The 22,072-nt window shown below is 42.6% G+C and overlaps 1 protein-coding gene across 1 annotated transcript; it reads right to left on the bottom strand.

The window, feature by feature from the left end:
* Nucleotides 1-8,852: 8,852 nt before the first annotated feature.
* On the bottom strand, nt 8,853-20,894 carry LOC118789861 (p53 apoptosis effector related to pmp22). Its single transcript, XM_036546552.1, has 3 exons — nt 20,499-20,894; nt 12,264-12,404; nt 8,853-10,932 (listed from the first exon to the last, which is right to left on the bottom strand). The coding sequence occupies exons 1-3, from the start codon at nt 20,701-20,703 to the stop codon at nt 10,721-10,723; spliced, it is 558 nt and encodes a 185-aa protein (XP_036402445.1). The 5' UTR covers nt 20,704-20,894; the 3' UTR covers nt 8,853-10,720.
* Nucleotides 20,895-22,072: the final 1,178 nt, after the last annotated feature.

The following is a 22,072-nucleotide window of genomic DNA, read 5'->3' as shown; positions in this document are numbered from 1 at the left end:
AAAATTATCCACAATGTCTATCAATAATTATTTATACATCATCTTGAAATAAATTATTTTTAATACATGTGGCATGCTCATTTTGTTTGGACACCTTAACTTTGGACTTCTATTTTGGAAAGGGGTGTTCATTTCCTTTTTCTCTGCAAACTTGTTTTCCAAGTGCGTTTTTAAGTTTGGAGAAAACATTCTCAAATGACATGAAAAAACTGGGGACACCATTGCTGGTACATTATTTTAGCACACATGAAGGAATGATATTTTTGATAAGCCCTCGTTTGCATGTTACCGCTGGCAACTTACCTCCAAATGCGCAGGTAGAACATACCATTCTAACCACAACCCTAAATGCCACCTTATCTGATGAGCGTGGTAAACACCAGCAAGTATGTGATACCTGTCATACCTGTAGAACGCAAGCCTTACATTTGCTATGCTAGCCCTTTACTGGCCAATATGAAGAATTTTTGCTTTTTGGCATACCTGTGAATTTAAAGTACCATTTTACTGGAATAAGAGAACATCAGCTGTCTGGCTGTGGTCCCCCAGTGATATGTTCTCTTCTCACTAGATCCATTTGACATTAGCTGTGGAATTGTTGAAGGTCTGAATGTGCTCACTGCACTTCCTCCTGAGCAGCTCACAGCGCAGGTTTGTTCTGGATACTACGGGACGCGTTGTTGAGTCTGCGTTTGAAGACGCAAGCAAAAAGTTTGCTGACGTGCAGATACTCCAGTCAGCAGTCCCACTCTCTGTAAGACCTCGTGTCATGCAAAAGAGGAAGCATCAGACAGCGGGCACAGAGGCTCTGAACGCAGCACCGTGTCATCTAACTTTCACTCTCTCTCCTTTTTAGGAAATTTGTGATATTTTAACCTTTAGAGGTTTTTTTTTGTTTTTCCACTCCCTTCAAGCAGTGCAAGTCAGAGCCGACCCACAACCTCCGTACAGGCGCCCACAGCCCAAGGGACCCTGTTTAGATTGCCTGGAGAGCAGGCAAACCCCCCCCCCACCCCCCCGCCCCCAGCCCCCGTGATCTGGTTGAATCACACAGAGGACAGGGTGTCTTTAGGCGGCTGTACCGAGAGAGGGGATGTGGTGACATTTGAAGTTTGCGGAGGAAGGGCGGTGTTTGAGGGGGTGGGGGCGAGGGCCGAAAGGGCTGGTGTGGTTTGCTGAAAATAACAAGCTTTAGGAGTGAACCTTTCAAACAACAGCAGGCACCTTCCCCGCTGACAGCAACAATACTGCCAAAGCCGGGAGTTGCGTTCTTAAGCTATCACTATGGCTGCTAGCCTACTTGCCTTGAGAGTCTAATTGCGCAGCACTCAGCTGTACAACAAACTGTGCCTCTGCATTAACCTAGGTCTGCCACATTATGTGGTAGTTGCCAGGACGTTGTGTCATTGTTTACAGACACAGAATGACAAACCATTGACGCATTTATGAACCTAGGGAGAAAATAACTGTGAAACCCTGAAAGAAGTGTGACTGGCAGGGCAGGAAGCACAGACTTATATGCTTGATGTATACTGCGTGTACGAGCCAGAAGGCACGCAGGCAGAGGCCTGACCTCGTGAAAGCCCTCTTCTTAAAGACAGGGGAAAATAAAACCAACAAAACAGACAAGATTATATCCATCCCAGTGCTTGAATGAATATAACATCTGTGACATATCAATACTATGTAGTTATCAGAAAATATTATCACACATATTTTCCATATGTGTTTGTTGTACTCATACTGTGAAAAAGTAGCCCTATATCACCGATTCTCAATCCTGCTCCTGGAAGCCCCTTGCTCTGAATGTTTTCCATCTTTCCCTGCTCTACCTACCTGACTGAACTCGTCAGTGGTACTTTTGATTAGCTGAGCATACCTGATTTAATCAAGAGCATGCACACTAATTTCAATCAGGTGTGTCTGGCAGCAAGGATAGATAGAAGGATAGATAGAAGCCTCTAGGAGTAAGATTGAGAAACACTGCCCTATATGATTATATCCGTGTGGTCCAAAAGGAAATTAAACATTGAAGGTATAATTACCAATCTTGATATCGGCCTGTTAAAGTACTGTCAAATCCACCACATGCTTTATTGACTCATATTTCAGATCTTTGATGAGGACTTTTTAAAGCCTCTGAGTTTCCTTGTTGTTTTTGAATCTGCTGTGAATTCAGACTTCTATTCTCAGATTCCTATGGGCACAAAAACCTGAAAACAGAACAGAACATCGACAGACTGTACCTTTTCATGTGTCCACCTCTCTCTCCATAAAAGGTGATGACTCCATCTGCATCCTTGGTCAGACTCTATCTCTTCCTTCCCTCTTCCACACCAGAAACTCCCACCAATCCCTACAATTGTTCATAATCTCTGATTCACCTCCCGGTCACAGGCCAGGCAGACAGGCAGACATGTTTGTATGAGTGTGCACCTAATGTGTCTGACTGAGCCATTGACTTCATGGGGAGTTGCTGCCCCGGATATTAAAAGACAGATGTTTAACAGAACTGCCTTATAATCAGCAGCTGTGGCCTGTGGGTTTGTGTAAGTGAACATTTGGACGTGAATTTGATTCTTCCATGAGGTAATATCAGATGACTGAGGGACATGCTGAAATCCTGCAGGCCTGTGTTCCCTGGGGACCAATATTGCACTTCAATGCATTACAGAAAAATTCTAGACGGACCAGGAGTATATGCAAAAAAACAGGTGCGACATGACTCAGAGAAGCGGCTAAAGACGGTGAAATGACTCACCTGTTGTTTGTGTTAGACAGCTGAAATCATGGCTAGGGATCTTCACACCCAAAAACATTGTCTGGTTTTCATGCACCTCACCATTCTGCGAAGAAGGCCATCACAGAAGGCGCAAGAAGATTTAGAGATGGTAGTCGTCTTCTCACCCGGCCTTATCAATGGGTTATTCCCCCTTTCACACAGCTGTGTTTATCTGTGAGATTAACGCATCAACATTTGAAACATCCTCTCTTCGGCAGAGGACTTCCATGAAAAACCATATGTGTCGATAGCTACTTTTCACATGAATCTAGAGCGATGCTCTGCACTCCAGGGCCATTTCATTCTCCTTACTCCATTCCATGTTTTCCTTTACGCCGGCCAGCAGAACAGCATGGAGCACAGGCTACTTGCAGGCCTTTCTGAAATATGACTGTGTTTCTGCAGTAGATGAATATTTGTGCAGGGGCATATGCATAGAAGATGGCACTAATGCATAAAAGAGAACAGGCACGACCTCATCTGGTCATCAGAAAAATGAAATCAAATAGTATGCTAACGATGTATTTATTCTTTTTTTTTTAAATCAAGCAAAATGCTTGATAAAAAACCTGAAATGGGACGGAAGGGAGGAAAATCCCTTCTCTGCGAATGATCATCAGTGATAAAGAGTGAAGTTACCATGTCCGCGGTATCACCACATCTCTGCCTTCACAAAAGGGAAGTGTTAAAATCAGATTACTCATCATCCTTTGGCCGCATCCGAGATTAAGGTGCAAAAACGCAGAATCAGCTTGACCTACACTGCTAGCAAAAACTGTTAAAAACAACCTCTCATGTTGGAGACAACATGATTATTTAACTCACAAAAAGCCTGTAAAATATATGAATCACATATGAATTATATATTCCTTCCCATCTTGAGGAAAAAATACAGGACACACATTTATCATTTTATGCCTTATAATATTCGATATGTAAAAGTCATAATCTTTTTTATTTGCAATAACAATATATTATCTTAATAATTGTATTTTTAAGATTGATCATCTTGTAATTTGAATTTTTTGAGAATTCCTATCTTCTTTTCTTTTTGTCTGTCTAATGTTCATATTCATAAACTGTAAACAATAATAGTAATTAATTGTCAACTTCACTGCTTTTTACTGGAATGCACACAACAAAGGTTGATTTTTTTGTCAAAAAGTTAAAAAAACAGCTTTTGAAAGAGGGATGTGATTAACATCTGAAAGCATGACATTGGCAGATCAGAGAAGCTATAATGTTCTTTATGCCAGTTTTTCTTAAGCCACTGCAACATCAGAGAAGACCATTGTTCATTTTGCCTGCAAAACACAGCATTTCCCAGCCTCTGTAGTACAGTCACTTGTAACACTTACTGACACATTTAAGACTCTCTGTGACTATGAATGTAGTACTTGATGGAATAGGTTCAAATACCCAGGCTTGCAATTTTTAATAGGATTCTTTGCCTTATTTGGGTGGCATTCTGTCCCCAGTCTTGCTTTCCATTTTCAGACTCTGTAAAAATGTATCTGTACATTTATATATCTGTCACTGAAGCACTCAAAGCAACTACTCCCCAGAGACTTGTTGAAAAAAAACAGCTGACGAGCGGTCAGTAGACACACAGGGAAGTGTCTCAATATTCCAAAGGGGTTTGAAACTGCAGTCTGCTGGAAAGCACCCCCTACTGCAGCGGTCTGCTCCAATCTGAAAAGAACAACATCCACAGCATGAAGACTTTAACACCTTCATAACACTTGACAGGAAGGCCCTTGCTCAGCCAAGGTAGAAGTAAAGAAGGCATATCGCTATGAGTGAGCCGCCCTCTCTGTCCCTACCCACTCACTCTTATCAGAAGCGGTGTTTTCAAAGACCAAAACTGAAAGCCCATCTTATGTATATCTGATGTGAAAAAAAAAAAAAAACGAAATAGAAAAGACACAGGTACGATTTGCATGTTGGTATTCAAATTCGAGGCAGTTGGCGGTCAAAGACCTGGCTTTGACTCATTCATGGAACATAATCTGCTGGATAGATCCCGTAAACCAGACCCTCTTTCTTGTTGGAACATGCTCTGTACATTTTGACTTTAGGGGGTTGCCCCTTATAATTTTTTTTTTTTTTTTTTTTGAGGCGACACAATGAAACCAAGAGTTGCGTTTTTGTCAATCGCAAAGAAACGACACAGCAAACGCAGTCATAGGGGTTAGGTCAGCCGGAGGTCTTGGGGAAGGCTCGGGTGGAGGGTGTAACAAGTGCTGATGATGTACACATGCACCGCAGGGCCTGTTCCTTGAAAGAAAGTGTCGTTGTTTTTTTACCCTGGAGCCAAAGATTATGGTCTCCCTGCACGCTCTGGTCCTACAGGACTGGGCTGTGTCTGGCTAGTGCACCACATAAGGGAAGAACGTGTTGAGCTCTATTTCCGCTGTCCCACCAAGTGCTGTGTACCTCCCCTTCCACTACAACCAGTTATGAAGCTTATGCATTGTCTGGCACCGCTTACACCAAGCTACACTATATGGACAAAAGTATTCAGACGCCTGACCATTACTCCAACAGGGACTGTAATGACATCGTGTTCAAATACATATACTTTAATATGGAGTTGGTCCCCCTTTTGCAGCTATAACAGCTTCCACTCTTCTTGGAAGGCTTTCCACAAGGTTTTGGAGTGTTTCTGCGTGAATCTGTGCCCGTTCGTTCTGTAGGGCATTTATGAGGTCAGGCACTGATGTTTGGATGAGAAGGCCTGGCTTGCAATCTCCGTTCCAGTTCATCTCAAAGGTGCTCGATGGGGCTAAGGTCAGGGCTCTGTGCGGGCCAGTCAAGTTCTTCCACACCGAACACATCAAACCATGTGTTTATAATCCTTGCTTTTTGCACTGGGGCACAGTCATGTTGGAATAGAAAAGGGCCTTCCCCAAACTGTTGCCACAAAGTTGGAAGCATAGCGTTGTCCAAAATGTCTTCGTATGCTGAAGCATTAAGCTTGCCCTTCACTGGAGGTAAGGGGCCTAGCCCAAACCCTGAAAAACAGGTGTGGCCAAATACTTTTGTCCATATAGTGTATGTTACATTTGTTTGTGGATAAATTAGAATGTCTGCTTGACAGATTTGCGTGTTGGCTTGCTAGCTTAAGATAGAGAAAGAAATCGTGATGCTTTTGTTGTTTTTGTATTTAGAGAAATCACAATAACACAATCATGGAAAGTTACTCTGTTTGATTGTACATCTACAGTACAGGAGGTAGACACTGGTTTGTCTAACTATCTACGATGTGTGAACAAGACTCTCCTACAAGAGTAAACCTTAAAGACACCTTCTAGCCACAGTATAAATGTACAAATGCATCAACTTTCAAATAGAACTTTTTGGAATCAAAGCAGACTTATTATTGTATCTGGAGTTACTGGACGTGATGTGTAGTTTGGTCAATTTGCAATGGACACTAGTGTAGCTGATTCAACAGGAAAGGTTACTGTTTAGTATTTCTATTCAAACACACAAGCTATGGGAAGATACTACAGTGCTTCTGTAAATGTAATAATAAAGAAATAAGTTTTTTAACGTCTTGAAACGTTGGCTCACTGGCACTTTGTTTTTTTTTTCTGCGGGAAGCCTGACACCTAGTGGTCATACAAGAATTCCAGTCAAAACATCATATTTCCAGCTAAAGCAAAAAAGCTCATGTAATTAAGTAAAAATGTATTTCCCTCCGGTTTATGTAAGCTTTGTGATAATGATAAACATATTTCCTTCCATTTTTTTGCACATTTTGCAATAACTGTAAATATGTTTGCCTCAAATTTGTGCCCTGGAATAAGCTGCTGTAGGAAGCAGAGGCTGTTTTCAGTAGTAGGAATCCATTACATCCATTACAATTTTACATTCCATGTAAACCTAGTCTGATGCAGAAAAGGCAGGTCATCACACTAAGATGAAGTAAAGGTGAGAATCCAAGCCCTTGTCTGGCATATAATATTTTTACAAAAATCTTACATGCGAATTATCTAGATGATGTCATCACTTTCCAAAAACAGAAAATTTATAAAGGTACAAACCACCACTTCGGCTAATGAAATACAAACCCCAGCTCACGGTCTCTTGCGCATGCCATAAACAAAGTCCATTCCCTTCGGTTTTTGTTAATAGCAAATGTGCAAAGAGTAGCCCCCCCACAGGTAGCTTGAGAAACTGATGACTTTGACACAGTGAAACCAAACCACCTTCACTACCTGCACTGTTAGATGATAATGGACACCGTCCCCCAATAATGACTGATAAACTTTAATGTGACAGCAATGTAATAGTAATAACTATGATAATGCGTATTTGCCATTGTGGCCTTTGGAGTTTGTCACAAAATGCACACAGTGCAATTTCACACACTCAGTTCTTACAACACAGTAGATGTTTTTTTTTTTTTTTCCAGGAACAGAATGAATCTGTGAAGTTACAAGAAACGTATTCATTCAAACGTATGTATGCTGTTTGTGAGACATTGTTTTGCTCAAAGCAATCTGAATTTACGGCCTGAATTCACTCTCACGACTCCAGACACAATCTGTCCTTTTCGATTGTATTTTTATGTGCGTACACCACCCTCATGAGTACAGAACCATCATGACAGAACAGAAAAATCACCATGCAACATGTGTACCCGAGTGTAACACGTCTGTCTCTGTGAGAGGCAGTGTAGCATAGTGGTAAGGAGCAGGACTTGTAACCGAAAGGTTCGGTTCCCCACTCGGGCAATGTTTTTGTACCCTTAGGCAAGGTACTTAACCCAGAATTGTTACAGTAAATATCCAGCAGTTTAAATGTGCAACATGTAAAAAAAATTGTAACCTATGTACGTTGCTCTGGATAAGAGCATCTGCTAAATGCCAATAATGTAATCTAATAGAACAAGTGTGTCTGTGTGTAACATGTCTGTCTGAGAGTAAAATGTTTTGTCTGTGTTTAATGTGTGCTGTGTGTGCTCAGTTAGCAAAAATACTGAATCCTAAAACATGTTCAGGGCATGAGGCAAAATTTTGCAAAAAAAAAAATCAGTAGCAAACACAGGAAGATTGTTCAGTCAGCAGAACAATATTCCTACAGTATCAGTAGCGTATTGTGTTCCCTATTTACTTGGCACACCACGGTACAGCCAGTTTGAGGCAACTCCCCGGTCCTGGCGTACACCTTCAAGCCCTACCCTATCATGCAGAGACGCCTGTCTTGCCAGCCTAAAACTGGAGAAATGTATTATTATGAGATTTCATGTCTGTTTAACGGCGGCTGACGATGGGGGTGGTTTCGAGACACTCCCGAAGCCAAATGAGCCAAAACAAACACCCCTGTTGTTTGGCTTCTTTGCTGGACATTCAGGCGGTGAAATCTGAGCGTTGCGTTCTAACGCAAGCGAAGGCTTGTCGCATGTGCGTGTGTGGGCAGGTGTGAACCGAGCTCTGTGATTTTGAGAAAACAGCCCTTGGAACCATCATGGCAGTAGTGAGATATTAATAGAAGGCGTAGTCAGTTACCAGAGAGCTCGCGTTGGCAGTCTGGCACCGAAAATCTGAGTCCGTAGTTTTACGATCGTTTTAAGACTTCACACATCTGCTGATAGTAAGCTGGTGACGGAGTTCTCAATACACATCTTTTATGATTCATGTTTTATTTCTGTACTCTTTTAGAGGGGAACAGTCACTGCCAGGGACTTTCTGGGAGAAAAAATTCGTAATTTCTAGAGTCATTCAGTATTGCATGTATGAAAGCATTACTGATTAAAACATTCTGTAAAGCTTTACTGTACACTGTACGTTTAGTTATGACAAATTTTCACCTTAGCAGGCTCAAACGAAATGTGACTTGGACAGGGAAGTTTTGACTGAGCTCAAAAGCTGAGCCCAAAGACCAAAGTTCCCAGCAGCTCAGCTTGGAAAAGCTTGCGAGAAAACAGCAGACATTAATATTTTGTGTATGACACGCTGATGGAAATTTCAGTGCTAAATTTGGAACGTAACATTATGGCTACTGCTTTTTGAGAGAGTCTCACTGAAGTAAAAACAAGCCAGATTACAACAAAATCTGAATATTTCCCTCATAAAAACACACTTTATTGATAAAAATACACAAAACATTTCAAATAAGATCTCAATACGGCATAGCAATAACACCAACGTTACAGGTAAGTTATTGTAAATATACGCATTTTATGCAGCACAGCAGGAGCTCATGGAAAGAGGTGTCAAATATGAAATTTGGTCTTTTGAATTTTTACATGGCTTTTTTTATGTATATCAAGGCACATTTCCAAACACCAGGTCCAAAAATAAAATCACATATCCTGAGATTTTTCTTTATTTAAGTTTTGACTAAATATTCAGATTTGACACGTTACCTTTACATGTATTTTTCCTGCTGCCAGAATCATAAGCCTATGTCCTAACTACATTTACAATATCCAGTGAACTACTGATTTTAATAAATTTCAATTTTGATAAATCTGTACTTTCACCCCTTGTAGTACATTTATTAATTGATGTAATATCACAGAGAATCATTCATATCAAACAAAATATTTTAGTGTTACATACAGTCTTGGTGTACATTCATCATTCATCTTCTGAATGAATTGCAGTTTGTGTTCTCCAATGACTCCTTTCCACTAACACATGTCCAGATGCCTCTGGATGTGACCACGTGTCTCCACCTGTGGCCAGGTGTAGACCAGATGGGACTAAAAGTGGGTAACTCCACGTACAGCTGGCTGCCTGGCACCCCATGCGGCCAGGACACGGTTACATCATATTTGGGGAAAGTAGGTGTATTAATAGACACTTGTCATATAACAAACAACACACCACCATTTAAAATGTGCGATTTCTCGTACACAGGAATTAATTTTGGTACGAAGGTCTGAACAGATCATCCAAGTACACACTGAACATGTCCAGCCAGATGGGGACAGCGTTCACTGCGTGGGAGAAGGGGGTGCTCACTGTGCTTGTGAACATATGGGCAGTGGGTCCTTCCAGAGCTAACTGAAGCTCAAGATAATATAATGCAAACAGAATCTATTTATTTACAGGGACTCGTGCTGTGACCACAAAGTTGTGGCTGAACACAGCCAGTGGAAAGGAGCCACCATACACTCTCAGAATCTGGAATATAATGCACCACACAGCAGGGCTCTTTCAGAGCAGACCATAATAATCATCTTAGAGATCCATTAAGTTTAGTGTTGAGCATTTCGTGGTCAGGCTTAAAATGTACACCCTTAAAGCTCGCAGTAAGAAGAACGAACAGGATTCAGACACACTCCTAGTTTCATCCACGCTCCTTCTGCACCGTGTGTTAAAAAATAATCCCACACTTGAAGAATCATGAAAATCTCCACATTAGCTGGAAACAGTAAGCTGGTAAAGTCGTTTTCCATTTTATAGCTGGTCGCTAGGAGATTAAGAGACAGGATTACAGGCAAGCCTGACAGTACAGTGGGATCAGACACTAAGAGCACTTTGGAGAAAGAGATTCCCTGCAGCCAATTGTAATGCAACGTCCAAGAAGATAATAAGGAAACAAATCTACATTTCAGAAAGGGAAATGCTGGAATAAAACAACAAATGATCTTCTCTTTTAACTTCTGTCTCCTAGGAGAAAAGGAAGCCCCTGCTGTGTTCAAGACCACATTCAAGAGTCAGCTATGCAAACAGGCAGTCAATCGTAATGACACAGAATCCATCCCAGAGGTGAATCAAAGCAGGTCTGGTCTCATGTGCAGGGAACCGGAGGAGGGGAGATGAGATGATGGGGAATAATGGGGCATGTTCACACTCACAGCTCTGAGAGGACTCTCCTTTTTCATTTAATCATGGGGTCCAGTTTGAGATTATAAGGGTCCTCTGTCCTTGGTGGTGGGAGAGGGCTGATTGCATTGGCTGCTATGTGGGCCTCCAGCCTCTAGGCGGAGCTGTAGATGTACTTGGTCTTGGCCAGCCCAGTAAGCTCATCCTCGTAGCGTGGCAGGCAGCAGAAGAGGAAACTGCAGCCAATCATCAGCACTGTGGCGCCCCAGCCGAAGCCGTAGGCCCACGTGTAGTCGTAGTGACCCTCAAAGATGAGCTCGTTGAACTTGACCGGGTAGATGATCAGGGCGATGACTTGCAGGATCACTGTAGAGGCAGGGGAAGGAGAGATGATATCAGTCACCATGAGTGGAGGCAATGAGGAACTTCCTGGGTTTGTGGGAGAGGTGCTGTGGCCATTGGGAATGGCTGTTTGCATGGCTAGAGTTCAACTTAACAGGTTTTTAACAGGACTTTAACTTTCAAAATGCATTGCTGCCTGGAAAGTGTTTGAGCCTGGCTGCTCACTGCTTGAGATGGGAAATCGAGGACTGCAAGAACACCCTCCCTGCCTCTCTCCCTCTCTCTCTCTCTCTCTCTCTCTCAGAACATCTGTGTTTTTATATTTATATTTTTATATATATTTATATACAGTACAACTCTGTAGACATACTGTCATGTGCGTACACAACCAGCAAACTGTATGACCCGCAAACTACAGCTGGGTCCACAGCTCTGTGAACCTGTGGGGAAGAGGGGGGGGATTACTCAAAACCAACAGGGTCAGGAAGTTCCAGTGTTGACACAGGTGAGTGTAGGACTATCAGCCCAGAGTACAGATATCTAATCGGGGGAAATCACTGCATATGCATTTTAGGTGTCTACAGTGCTCAGCGTAGTAATACTCTGCCTTCAATTCTCCCTGCCAAATTTCAAGATTTGTGCACGTGTGACACATACGGCTGTCTCACTTGTGCGTCTTCGTTTTCGGTGCTCGCAGTGCATTTTCACCGCGTGTGAAATCCTTGACGGGAAGCCATTACTCACAGTTTCGCCCGCAGTCTGGGCGTGCACGCGAGGCAGAGCGAGTGAAAGGGAGTGAGCATGTGGCTTCTCTGCGTTTACCCCACAGCTGGGTGTGATACTCTCAGGTTTCACCCTCATGCTGTCGGCCCGGGGTGTGGGAGCCGGGGGGGTTGGCGGCGAGATGACCCTTGACCCCGCTATCTTACACAGGCTGGCTCTGCGCATAGCATCAAGGTGACTCAGCTGAGAGCAGCGCCGGTCTCTCAGTTGCTACGGCAACAGCATACCAAAGCCATAAGGCGCACTCCTGTTCCCAGAGAGGCAAACAGAAGGCCCCCCCCCCCCTCCCGTACGGCAGAGGGCCAACTTCACACTGGCCACCTGGCAGGGCTGTTGCCATGCAACACTGTTTAAGCTATGGGGGGGGGGGGGGGGGGCAGCACTGCTCTGAGGATTCCAGAGGAGGCCATTTCAGCAGAGGCCTGACAGAAGGGCTTGGTCTGTTGGTGTTACAGTGGCACGCACTCTGTCTAGAGGAACTCCCACAGCAAAGGAAAGGATTTTTCCAAGCTTATGGGGCATTGGCAGTTGGAGGTTGAGCATGATGATGAGGATGATGAGGATGGTCTTACCGGCAATGACGAGCAGGACCGCAATGACGGGCAGCAGGGAGATGTTCACCGTCGGGCAGAGTGCGACACACGAGATGATGAAGGCCACGATGAGGATGAGGAGACCCAGGATCATCAAAGCCGCAACAGCCTGGGCCCAAGCTGGAAGACACACACACACACACATACACACACACACACACACACACACACACACACACACACACACACACACACACACACATAGGCACATGAAGAGTCACTGACATGCCCCAGACCAACAACACATTCCACAGAACAAGCCTTTCCTGTCTGTCACTGAACATCTTTCACAAACCCAGATCTTACCAGAATAAACACTTCAGTAGCTAACACTACTGAGTGCACACATTCACAGAAAAGCTTGAGCGTTTACCATGCCCCCTCCATGGTGTTTAAAATCTAAGGGTGTTTAAATGATAAATTGTTCCCGACAGCACAGGGAGGGAGGCATTGCTTTAGCTAACCCCGCCCCACCCCACCAGCACAACAGGACCGGACTCACACATGACTGCACTGGCTGGAGGGTATTAGTGATGAAATCACTGGAACAACAACTTTCCCCGCCATCTGATTAGAGTGTGAGCAGGAAGTGTCAGAAAGATGAGACTAGGGAGAATGCCTTCACCCTGAGCAGACTCTTAGGTCCCTAAAAGAGCCGGCAGGGACGCAATACACCGTCACCTTTTCCAAGAAATGCCGTACCACACCCAAATGACCTGGGCCCGGTGCTAGGCTGGGTTACGAGGCTCTGGTACAGGAGTTTTACTAGGAGAAGGAATGTACAGACTGAGGAAAGGGCTGGGGAACCATACAGAGTATGTTTACAGAGTCCTTAAGCTTTCACTTTCTTAACATGAGGACAGCTACTAACGCTTTGTATTAATCCTTGTTTGAGTGGTGCAAAGTACACAGCTATCTGTACTTTCTAGGATACGTGTTAGTGTAGCCATCAACAGCTATAGCTACCACATTTCTAAATTGCTATAAAGGAGAGTAATCAACACTCAACACAAACATGTTAAATGGGGATTTTGACGCATTTAGATGGATAATTTAGACAACAGAGGATACTGACTAAAACCTCATATATCATGTATTGCTTAGGGTGACCAATGTGACCTCTCACCACGCCAACCCTGGATCTTCTAAAAAAGATGTGAGGCCCAGCCTGGCTACAGCTCTACAGTGGAAAAGGGGTATAATGAGTTTGATCACCTTACTCTCTCTCTCTGAATTTGTTCACTATTGTTTCCCCTTTACACAGTAACCACAGTAACCATGTTATTCTCACATAGCTGGAAAACCAGGTCCTGATTCTTCTTGATATTTTGACAGTGAGGAGTTGTAACTGAAAATGGCAGGTAAAAGGCTGGTAATGAAGCACTTAAGGGTAACTTTGTTTTAATTTTTTTAATCTTTATTAATCAAATTTTAACTGCTCTCTTATATCATAAAGTGCTGATCAACAGTCCCGTTTGGTGCCAGAGGAAGCGGAAGAGGTTATCACCGGCTATCGCAGAGAGCTGAACACACATAAAACCTCTGTGCTGCCTCTTCAGCAAATGCCTTAAATTATTCAGTCTTTCTGGCAGGATCATATTGCCAACTACTCCCGCCCCACCCACTGACATGGATTTGGGGCCGCCCCACCCCCCACACACACAGATCCGCCCGCCGCACCCACACCCCACCCCGAGGCGCCAAGTCACGTCAGCACAAGCCCCGGTCTGTCTCACAGCCCTCGGGCAAAACGATCTGCTCACTATGGAACGCAGAGTGGGAGTGTAACCCAGATAACACCCCAGTCAAACACGAACAAAAAACATAGCAACCGCTGCCAGGAATTCTGCCCACAGTGCTTCTGCTCTACCTCCAACAGAGGCATGCAGCTCTGCGCTTGTGTTTAACTGTAATGTTAAAAGCTGAAACTCGCAGTTTTCATAGGGGTCTACTCTGAAGTGCAGACCACTGCAAGCCCGCTGGAGGGTCCCTCCAGCAGGGTCTTCACAATAGGCATTGTCTGTGTGGGAACAGGTTGTTTCAGGTGTGAAACAGCTATTGGTGTCAAGGCATGTCTCTCCGAACAGAAAACCCCTCTATTCAAACTTCATCTTAGTACAGATAACACTGACCTCTAAACATATTTATTCTGAAACACATTTGCTATATCCTCAAAGTTCCTCTCGCACCTACGTGTCACTTAACAGACCACCATGTTATGTAATGACTCCCGCTTCTGGATTGTGGCACTTGATTCAATATCATCTCTGCTCTCAGCCTGACTTTCCTGAATGCGCTTTTCTAAGACGCTCTGGATAAGAGCGTCTGCCAAATGACTAAATGTAAATCTCCAAAACCTTGAATGGCCTGGACCTCCAGGGCCAGGAAGAGTGCTGCTTCTCTACATGGAAGTGTGCCTGATGTTACAGTTTCCAGAAGAACAGGAAGAGGGAGCTTAGGCTGAACCAGCTGTCATACCCACAAAGCCACCCCCTGACTATGTGAACATCTGTCTCTCTCAATCATCCACGAATCAAAACTAATACCAACACCAACATTTTCACCAGATTTAAGATGACACTGGTGGTCTGCGTTTGCTTTGAGGACAATGTCTCTTAAAGTTAGTGCATGAGCTGGTCAGTGATCAATCTTTTGTCACTTTTCCCATAGTGTGGAGGTGGAGGTGAGGGAGTCTGTTCTGACTGAGGAGTTTATGTGCACCACGGCGCAGACTAACACAGACACGTGAAAAGCAGCACCAGTTTGTTCGGTGACTCATCTGAACTGTGACAGTTTCAGGAAGACTTGTGGCTTTTTGGTAACTGCGACAATCACTGCATTGCTCTTATAGGCTGAGGCTCTTCGGCAAGAATTAGAACAGAGCAAAGGACACAGCAGTCAGACCTGCAAGCGGGAAACTTCAGAGCCTTACAGGTTTATAAGGAGTCTCTGTATTTATTTCTATTTAGACCACTTGATTAGCTGAGCACACCTGATTTAATCAAGAGCAAGAGCAGTAATTTCAATCAGGTGTGTCTGGAGCAGGGATAGATAGAAGATATGCAGGACAGGGGGGCTCCAGGAGTAGGATTGAGAAACACTGATATAGACTATCCCACAGAACACAAGACCATTTTAAGATTTGTTTTTACATGTAAGACACATGTTGACTGTCCAAAGAAGCATGACAGAAACAAAGAAAGAACAGCTCTGTACCCATGCATTTTCTCATATAGTTTGCCATCTGGCTTATTTATTGCCAGATCTCTGTCAAAACTTGCAAGGGGCACTTGGAGACTAAATATAGCAGCAAGTCCATTCTCAGCCACACGAGGAATCAGGATTAGGGGAGGTGTGGCACATGCTGCCTGATTATGAACATCATTTCAGCCAACTCAGTCACAGAAGTGCCACACACCAAGAAGCCTGCTGGTGAAGGCAATCAGCTCCACTGACCCCCCCACCAAAAGACATGCTTCCATCCTCATTTGCTGGGTGTGCAATGATTAAAGTTGCTCATAGCCATTACCTTCCGTATCAATGAGGGATACAGAAGGTGTTATTCGATATAATATCTGGAGTTGGACCAGGCTTTTAATAAACCACTTCACACCCGTGACCAGAACCTGCTGTTTTGTTCCGGCATTTTCTGCATGCTCTTCCTTCACTACCCTCCTCCCAAACCCCACAGATATACTCCTTTACTCTCATTGACTGGCCAGAATGGTAGAAGGGAGGTGACCCAGGGAAGGTCAGAGAAGAGAAACACTGAAAATAAAGTGTAGCTGACTAAGATGTGTTTTTTTTTTACATCCTGCTATTGCTGTGCACACTCTAAAATGAGCCTGTATGGTTTAGTTTTCCAAATGAATGCAGTGTTGCTGTCTACAATATCGTGAGAGAAGGGTTTGAGAAGACATGTCTAAATGCTGGTCCTACCATTTCTAGAAGCTCCAGGAGAAACCAGTTTAATTCCGATCTTAATATTCTTGACATATTTCGCAAGAGCTGGCTTTGACAAACTGACAGCACCCTGTAATTAAGACAATTAGTAAGGGTGACACTGGTCCTGAATCATTGTCTTGTTGGGAGTGCCACACCCTTATGCCAGAAGAGTTCAGATGACAAAATGTGCCGGGAGACCAACAGCAACACCTTAGAAAACCACACCTGGTGATCCAGGACACCTACTGCTAGAAAATCACCCTGGTGTTCTGGGAGGGAGAGATGAGTCCTATGAAATCATCCCAAATGAGTCACCATTCACTTGGAACAGTACATTGGAACAGTGGAGTGTCTGTGACTATGTATTAACTTCACTTCTAAAGAGCACTCCCACTGTTCTTTGAAAAATTATTGCGGTATTGTCAACTGAGTGTGTGTGATTTAAAAAAAAAAAAAAAGAAAATTACAGCAAACCACTCATTTAAGCCTATTATCCCTTCATGGAGCACAGAACGCCAACACAAGCTGATCCACATGCTATAAAAATCAGTGCATCTATGCAGCATCAATTAAATAAAAACCCGTTCCCCAGTCCCTTAGCAAGCTTAAGTTTGCATGGATATCACCAAAACACCTGACAGAATCCATGGGCAACCTACCTGCATTTGGTGCCACCTTACATGCCTTCACCTGTAATTCATGCCCAACCTTCTGTTAGCAAGTCAACCCTCACTGAAATCATTCAGCTACGTGCCATTTTTCACGAAACACTGTCTGCTGCAATCATCCCATCTGTTGGACTTGAGTTTGTCGCTTTTTACTTCTGTCTTTTTACGCTTCTGTCTTTTTACGCAGTAGACCTGTATTACAGCAGTTTGGAACAGAAAGTCTCAAAACAGTACCATCTACCAATAACAGAAAAACAGAATAATGCGTGGATAGCTTTTTCTCCTGCTATTGGTTTGCAAAAACATGTTTAAATGTTTTCATGACAATATATTGATTTTTAAGTGTCAAATACTAAACCATCCATCCATACACCCACCAGAGAAGAGCTGCTGTTCTCTTGCTATAATGACATTCAGTTGTAACTGCAATATTATTACACACTCTTCAAAACTGTAAAATACATTTTTTTTGCCTCCAAGAAATACCAGCATACTGGAGGACACTCTGATGGGAGTCCAGTCAAGAACGTTGTATGTAAATAAAGGCAAATATACATAGCAGCTACATGGCTTGTAGTTTGCTTAGCCTTTCTGTGCAGAAGGATGTCCCGTATGTCTATAAGGTTGAGATGATAGAATATGGCTAGGCTTTATGCATTAGGCAGTACTTTCCCTTTAGATAAATTGGCACTTTTAATTCCGGGGGAAAGTCACTAATGATTAAAAATAATTTTACATTCACCTTAACACACTTTGTGGATTCATACTGAAATTTCAGAAAAGTGCTGCTTTCTGGAAGGAGTCTGAATTTGCATGTCCACCTGCCTCTCACTTCCTGGAGGAGAGCTGAAGGTCTAGATAGTTCTGAGGCTTTTCCAGCCAAAATAAAGACACCAGTGTGGGAGGGTCTGCTCCTGAGATAACTTAGCAGAGTTAATTTGCATTACAAATAATGAGTAAACCAAGTAAAATCTTGAAAATAGGATGGTTTAGGGCCCCTTTACATTTCAGGGCAATTTTAAGCAAGGGTCATTTCCAGAAACTTATTATCTTGGCGTTTTCTGACATCAATATATAACAATTTTAAAAAATCTACACTTGTATTCAAATTAAAGACAATCTAGTCAACAGTCACTCTGGGCACCTGCTAAGCACATAAATCATAAAACATGACAGAATGTTTCAAAGAAGCCTTGCCCTGTCATACTCTATTGTTTTATAAATTATGAAAAACATCTACATTTGGCAATGGCTTTTCATCGATTGATAACTTATTTGGTCTCTCCAGTGATTCTTGCTTCTTCCTGCTCCCTCGTTTCACCATTTAAGTAGGTCTGGCTGAATGTTGTCTCTACAGAACAAAACCACAAGCCAAACCCCCCCAAAACCACAAACCAAAACCCCAAAACTACTTTTGCATCGTATTGTATTAAAGGCAACATTATTATGACATCAGATCATTTATCTCCAGAAAGCAGAATCATCGAAATTTGTTAAGTAATTGAAGTAAGTTTGAAAAAACATGGAAGACTATTCAAGCAATTCCAATATATAATGGGTGGGGCCTAATGTCTCATTTCAACATCTGTTGCCTACATCTCATATCCTCTGCTTCTTCACTGACTTACGAAATGTTCCCCTTTGGTCTTAGAGTTCAGTCAGTCTGTTAAGGCATATCTGGTGCTAGTACTCTCCACTGAAAGTGTTCCAAGGTCAAAGATCCTTAGCCAATACTACAGTAAATGACAGTCTTATAACAGATCAAAATGTAAGGTAATACAATATTATTGGCCTTTATCTGCAGTCAAACAGATAATGGAACTCCATACTTGGCTCAGGTCTTCTAACTGTTTCTATTCAACCAAAACAGACCTAGAGCTATGAAAAAAATTCAATGATAGTATGAAATAGAAAAATTTCACAATTTTGTTGGACCATTTTAAAGTCTGAGATTAACACTAAACCATCAAACAGTTCAATGCGTTCCACGGTTTGGTTGTGGTCAACAGTCAAAAACGCATCCATGATCTCACAAGAATTAAGATAACCAATTTATAGCGTCTTCAACCGAGGAGATTTTCCGAACCTGGACAGCTCGGAGTACTCTTCAAATGCTCCTCTTAAAATCACCGCATCCATAATATATATGCACACGTTCTGTAAAGGGACAAAAATCACTATGCAACTATCCGATTTCAGAGTGATGACGACTGGGTTAAGGTATCGCTACGGTTATACTGTATGTTCAAGTAGTGTACTGCAAGTGTAGAGTAGGCTAATTACAGAAGTCCAACAGGTCGTTGACACATAACTGGCAACACGTATGAGTGACCTCTGCATGTATAAAGTAATCAACTAGCCTATTATACGTAGGACTTGCTTATATAGGTTTTGTTCCCATCGCTAACGCCCAATCCCCTCTGGGCTGCCATTACCAGAGGCAGGAATTTAATGCTACAAAGTAATCGATGGGACCCACAGCAGTGAGGTATGGCAGAATGAACAAAAAAAAAAAAAAAAACAAAAACGGACACGACAGCAAGATCCAAGTAAAAGAATTGGAGAATCCAGGCCTCCCCAAGATGGGAAGGCGGACCCAGAGTTCCCCCACCTGCCTAACCAAACCTAAAACCATTTTAAAGTCTGAGATTAACACTAAACCATCAAACAGTTCAATGCGCCTTCCAGATAATAGAAAATAATAGGTGGCAATTAAAAAAAGACATAAAATAAAACATAAGCAAGAAAAGTGATCAATGGATATACATAAAACATATAACACAATACGCATATCACAAATAAAACAAAACTACAATATGTAAAATAAAAAATAACCGTAAAAGACAGGGCGAAGGGTGGAACGTGGGTTCACGGAAATAATCTGGGCCGAAGGCCAAAAGGGCTTTGGTGATGGCAAAACAGCAAAAAGCGTGATTTTAATAAAAGTAGTGTAGCCTGCGCTCTGAATAAAATCGTTTTTGGACAGAAACACTTTCACCTCGCATATCAAGTGTTACGCAGCTGTCACAACGAAAGCAGCCCCGTAAACTAAGTTCAAAGTCCGGAAAGGAGCAGCAGTTTTCCTTTCTTCATAACAATTTTAATCATCTTTACAAAACCACAAATCTAAACAACTTAGGTGAAATCAGTATATGTGTTTAAACTGTTAGTCCAGGTAAAAGCCCTAACCTCTAACAGAAGCAGAAAGAGAAAATTTTCATAAGTTTTTGGCATATAGTCCGACATGTTGCCACGAAACTGTATAGGATATAGGCTATTTAGTTTTACACAAATGTTACACCCAACAAATTTACAACAAATTACTGCATTACGTAAACACTGTAGAATATGTACAAAATTGTGTATGATACATTTACAGTTTGTCAAAACATTTTACACCGGACGAATTCGGAGAAGAAAGTACTGTATGACGTCAAGTCATCACATTACTTTTCCGCACCTGAATTTGCTCTTAGTGGACAAGAAAATTCCACGGCTAAAGCATGCCCGTCACATTGCGTTCGCCTGACAGGATAATAACGTTTCTCTGAAACTCTGCCATTGGTATTAGTTCGTTTGTCGCTGTCGTATTTATACTTACGATATTCCATAAGAGATGAACATTCCCACTGGTCATTTCGGCCGCGGCATCGCTTCCACATACTCGCGTAGTCAGACTTGGCGTCTTCGTTCTCCACCCATCCAGAGGTTGCGGCGATAGCGATAATGTCAAATATGATGGCGAACAACAGAAGAAGGGGTGCGATCCACCTGCACCGGGGGTACGCAATGCCGCAGCGAAACATTTTCGGCACACAGACAAGTCGTGGGTAACTACAGCCCGGGAGAGCAGAGCGAGGATAGTCCGTTGACCACGGTAACAACCAGACAGAACTGCGCTACAGCGCCCCGCCCGAGTTTATTTAAACCAACCTGTTCTCCTAAGAACCTGCAGGACTGCCTGGGGCTTCAGAGTTTTGGGCCGGCCGTCTTTCGACTAGAGCCAAGCTCAGGTTACAGTCTAGATTAACCATTTATATGCCAGCGTGTACAGGTGAAACAGAACGCCAGAAAATACGATACTGTCGTGACGCAACCACGCAACCTGTTACTTACTCAGTACAGCGCAGTAGTGACACTTCTGCATCTGTTAAAGTAGAAAAAGGACCCGATAGAATAGGTGGTAGCAGCAGTAGCTGTACTACTGTGTTAACAGCAGCCGTAGTTTTAGTGGAAATATACGATAATGGCAACGATTACTTTATTACAATCCCTCTTATACTGGAAAGAACATCTTAGGAACATTACATAATATGTAGGGCTTCTTCATGTGACCCAATATACAGTCGCATTCCATAACCAGGAGCTCACACCAGGATAACAGTAACGTAGTTCTTTATTTCCAGATACCATCAATCGTTACTGGTCTACATAACATTACTCCCAGACTCTCAGACAAATGAACTAAAATACAGCAGGTTCAGTCTTCCAAACACATTCCAGCTCTGCCTCATCCAGCTCTCTCATACAGTAGCTATTGATTTAATTGAATGAATTCTCCCATATGTGTCAAGTGCGTTTTAAAGACGTCAATAAGGAGCGTAATTTAAACATTTACCTAAAATCTGAAGCTGTCCATGTCGTGTGGCTTTATATTTGGCGTTATTTTTTACGTAGCGAAATAACGGCACCTAGCGTCAATATGATCATACAGGTCGTAGAAATGGAGACCACTTAAAAAATGGCGCTCTATCATTTTTGCGTGTGATACCAATTCCCAGCAGAGGTCCCCATAATCACACTTTTGCAAGAAATATGTTACACTGTACTTCGATTCCAGTTTACTTATAAAAGAACAAATGGACTTGATCGAGGATGCCTAAAGAGATATGAATTAATTCAGCCTGCAAAAAAAACAAAAAAAATTTGCAAATAAAGGTAAAAAAGAACTTAATTGCGTAGTCTATAAACCATCAATTTGTGACAGACAAGCAAAAGTTTTATGTAATAGGAATCAAAATATATGATCAGAATATTTGAGTATTGTAACCCTATGTGGTAATGATTAATTATAGCCTTTGAATCACACATAGGATGCGAGACAACAGCACTGCTTCATGGCAGTGATGAGATAATTGCAGACGTTCCACGGTTTGGTTGTGGTCAACAGTCAAA

The sequence above is a fragment of the Megalops cyprinoides genome, chromosome 15, assembly GCF_013368585.1.
Source record: "Megalops cyprinoides isolate fMegCyp1 chromosome 15, fMegCyp1.pri, whole genome shotgun sequence".
Classification (NCBI taxonomy): Eukaryota; Metazoa; Chordata; class Actinopteri; order Elopiformes; family Megalopidae; genus Megalops; species Megalops cyprinoides.
The sequence above is the reverse complement of the archived record's forward strand: the minus strand, read 5'-3'. Positions and strand labels throughout refer to the sequence as shown.

Excerpts from the sequence above, each read along its gene's own strand:
- LOC118789861 (XM_036546552.1), bottom strand. The coding sequence starts at position 20,703 with ATGTTTCGCTGCGGCATTGCGTACCCCCGGTGCAGGTGGATCGCACCC. Across the intron at positions 12,405-20,498 it reads TTCATCTCTTATGGAATATC|CTTGGGCCCAGGCTGTTGCG; the intron begins GTAAGTATAAAT and ends TGTGTCTTCCAG. Across the intron at positions 10,933-12,263 it reads GGTCCTGCTCGTCATTGCCG|TGATCCTGCAAGTCATCGCC; the intron begins GTAAGACCATCC and ends CTGCCTCTACAG.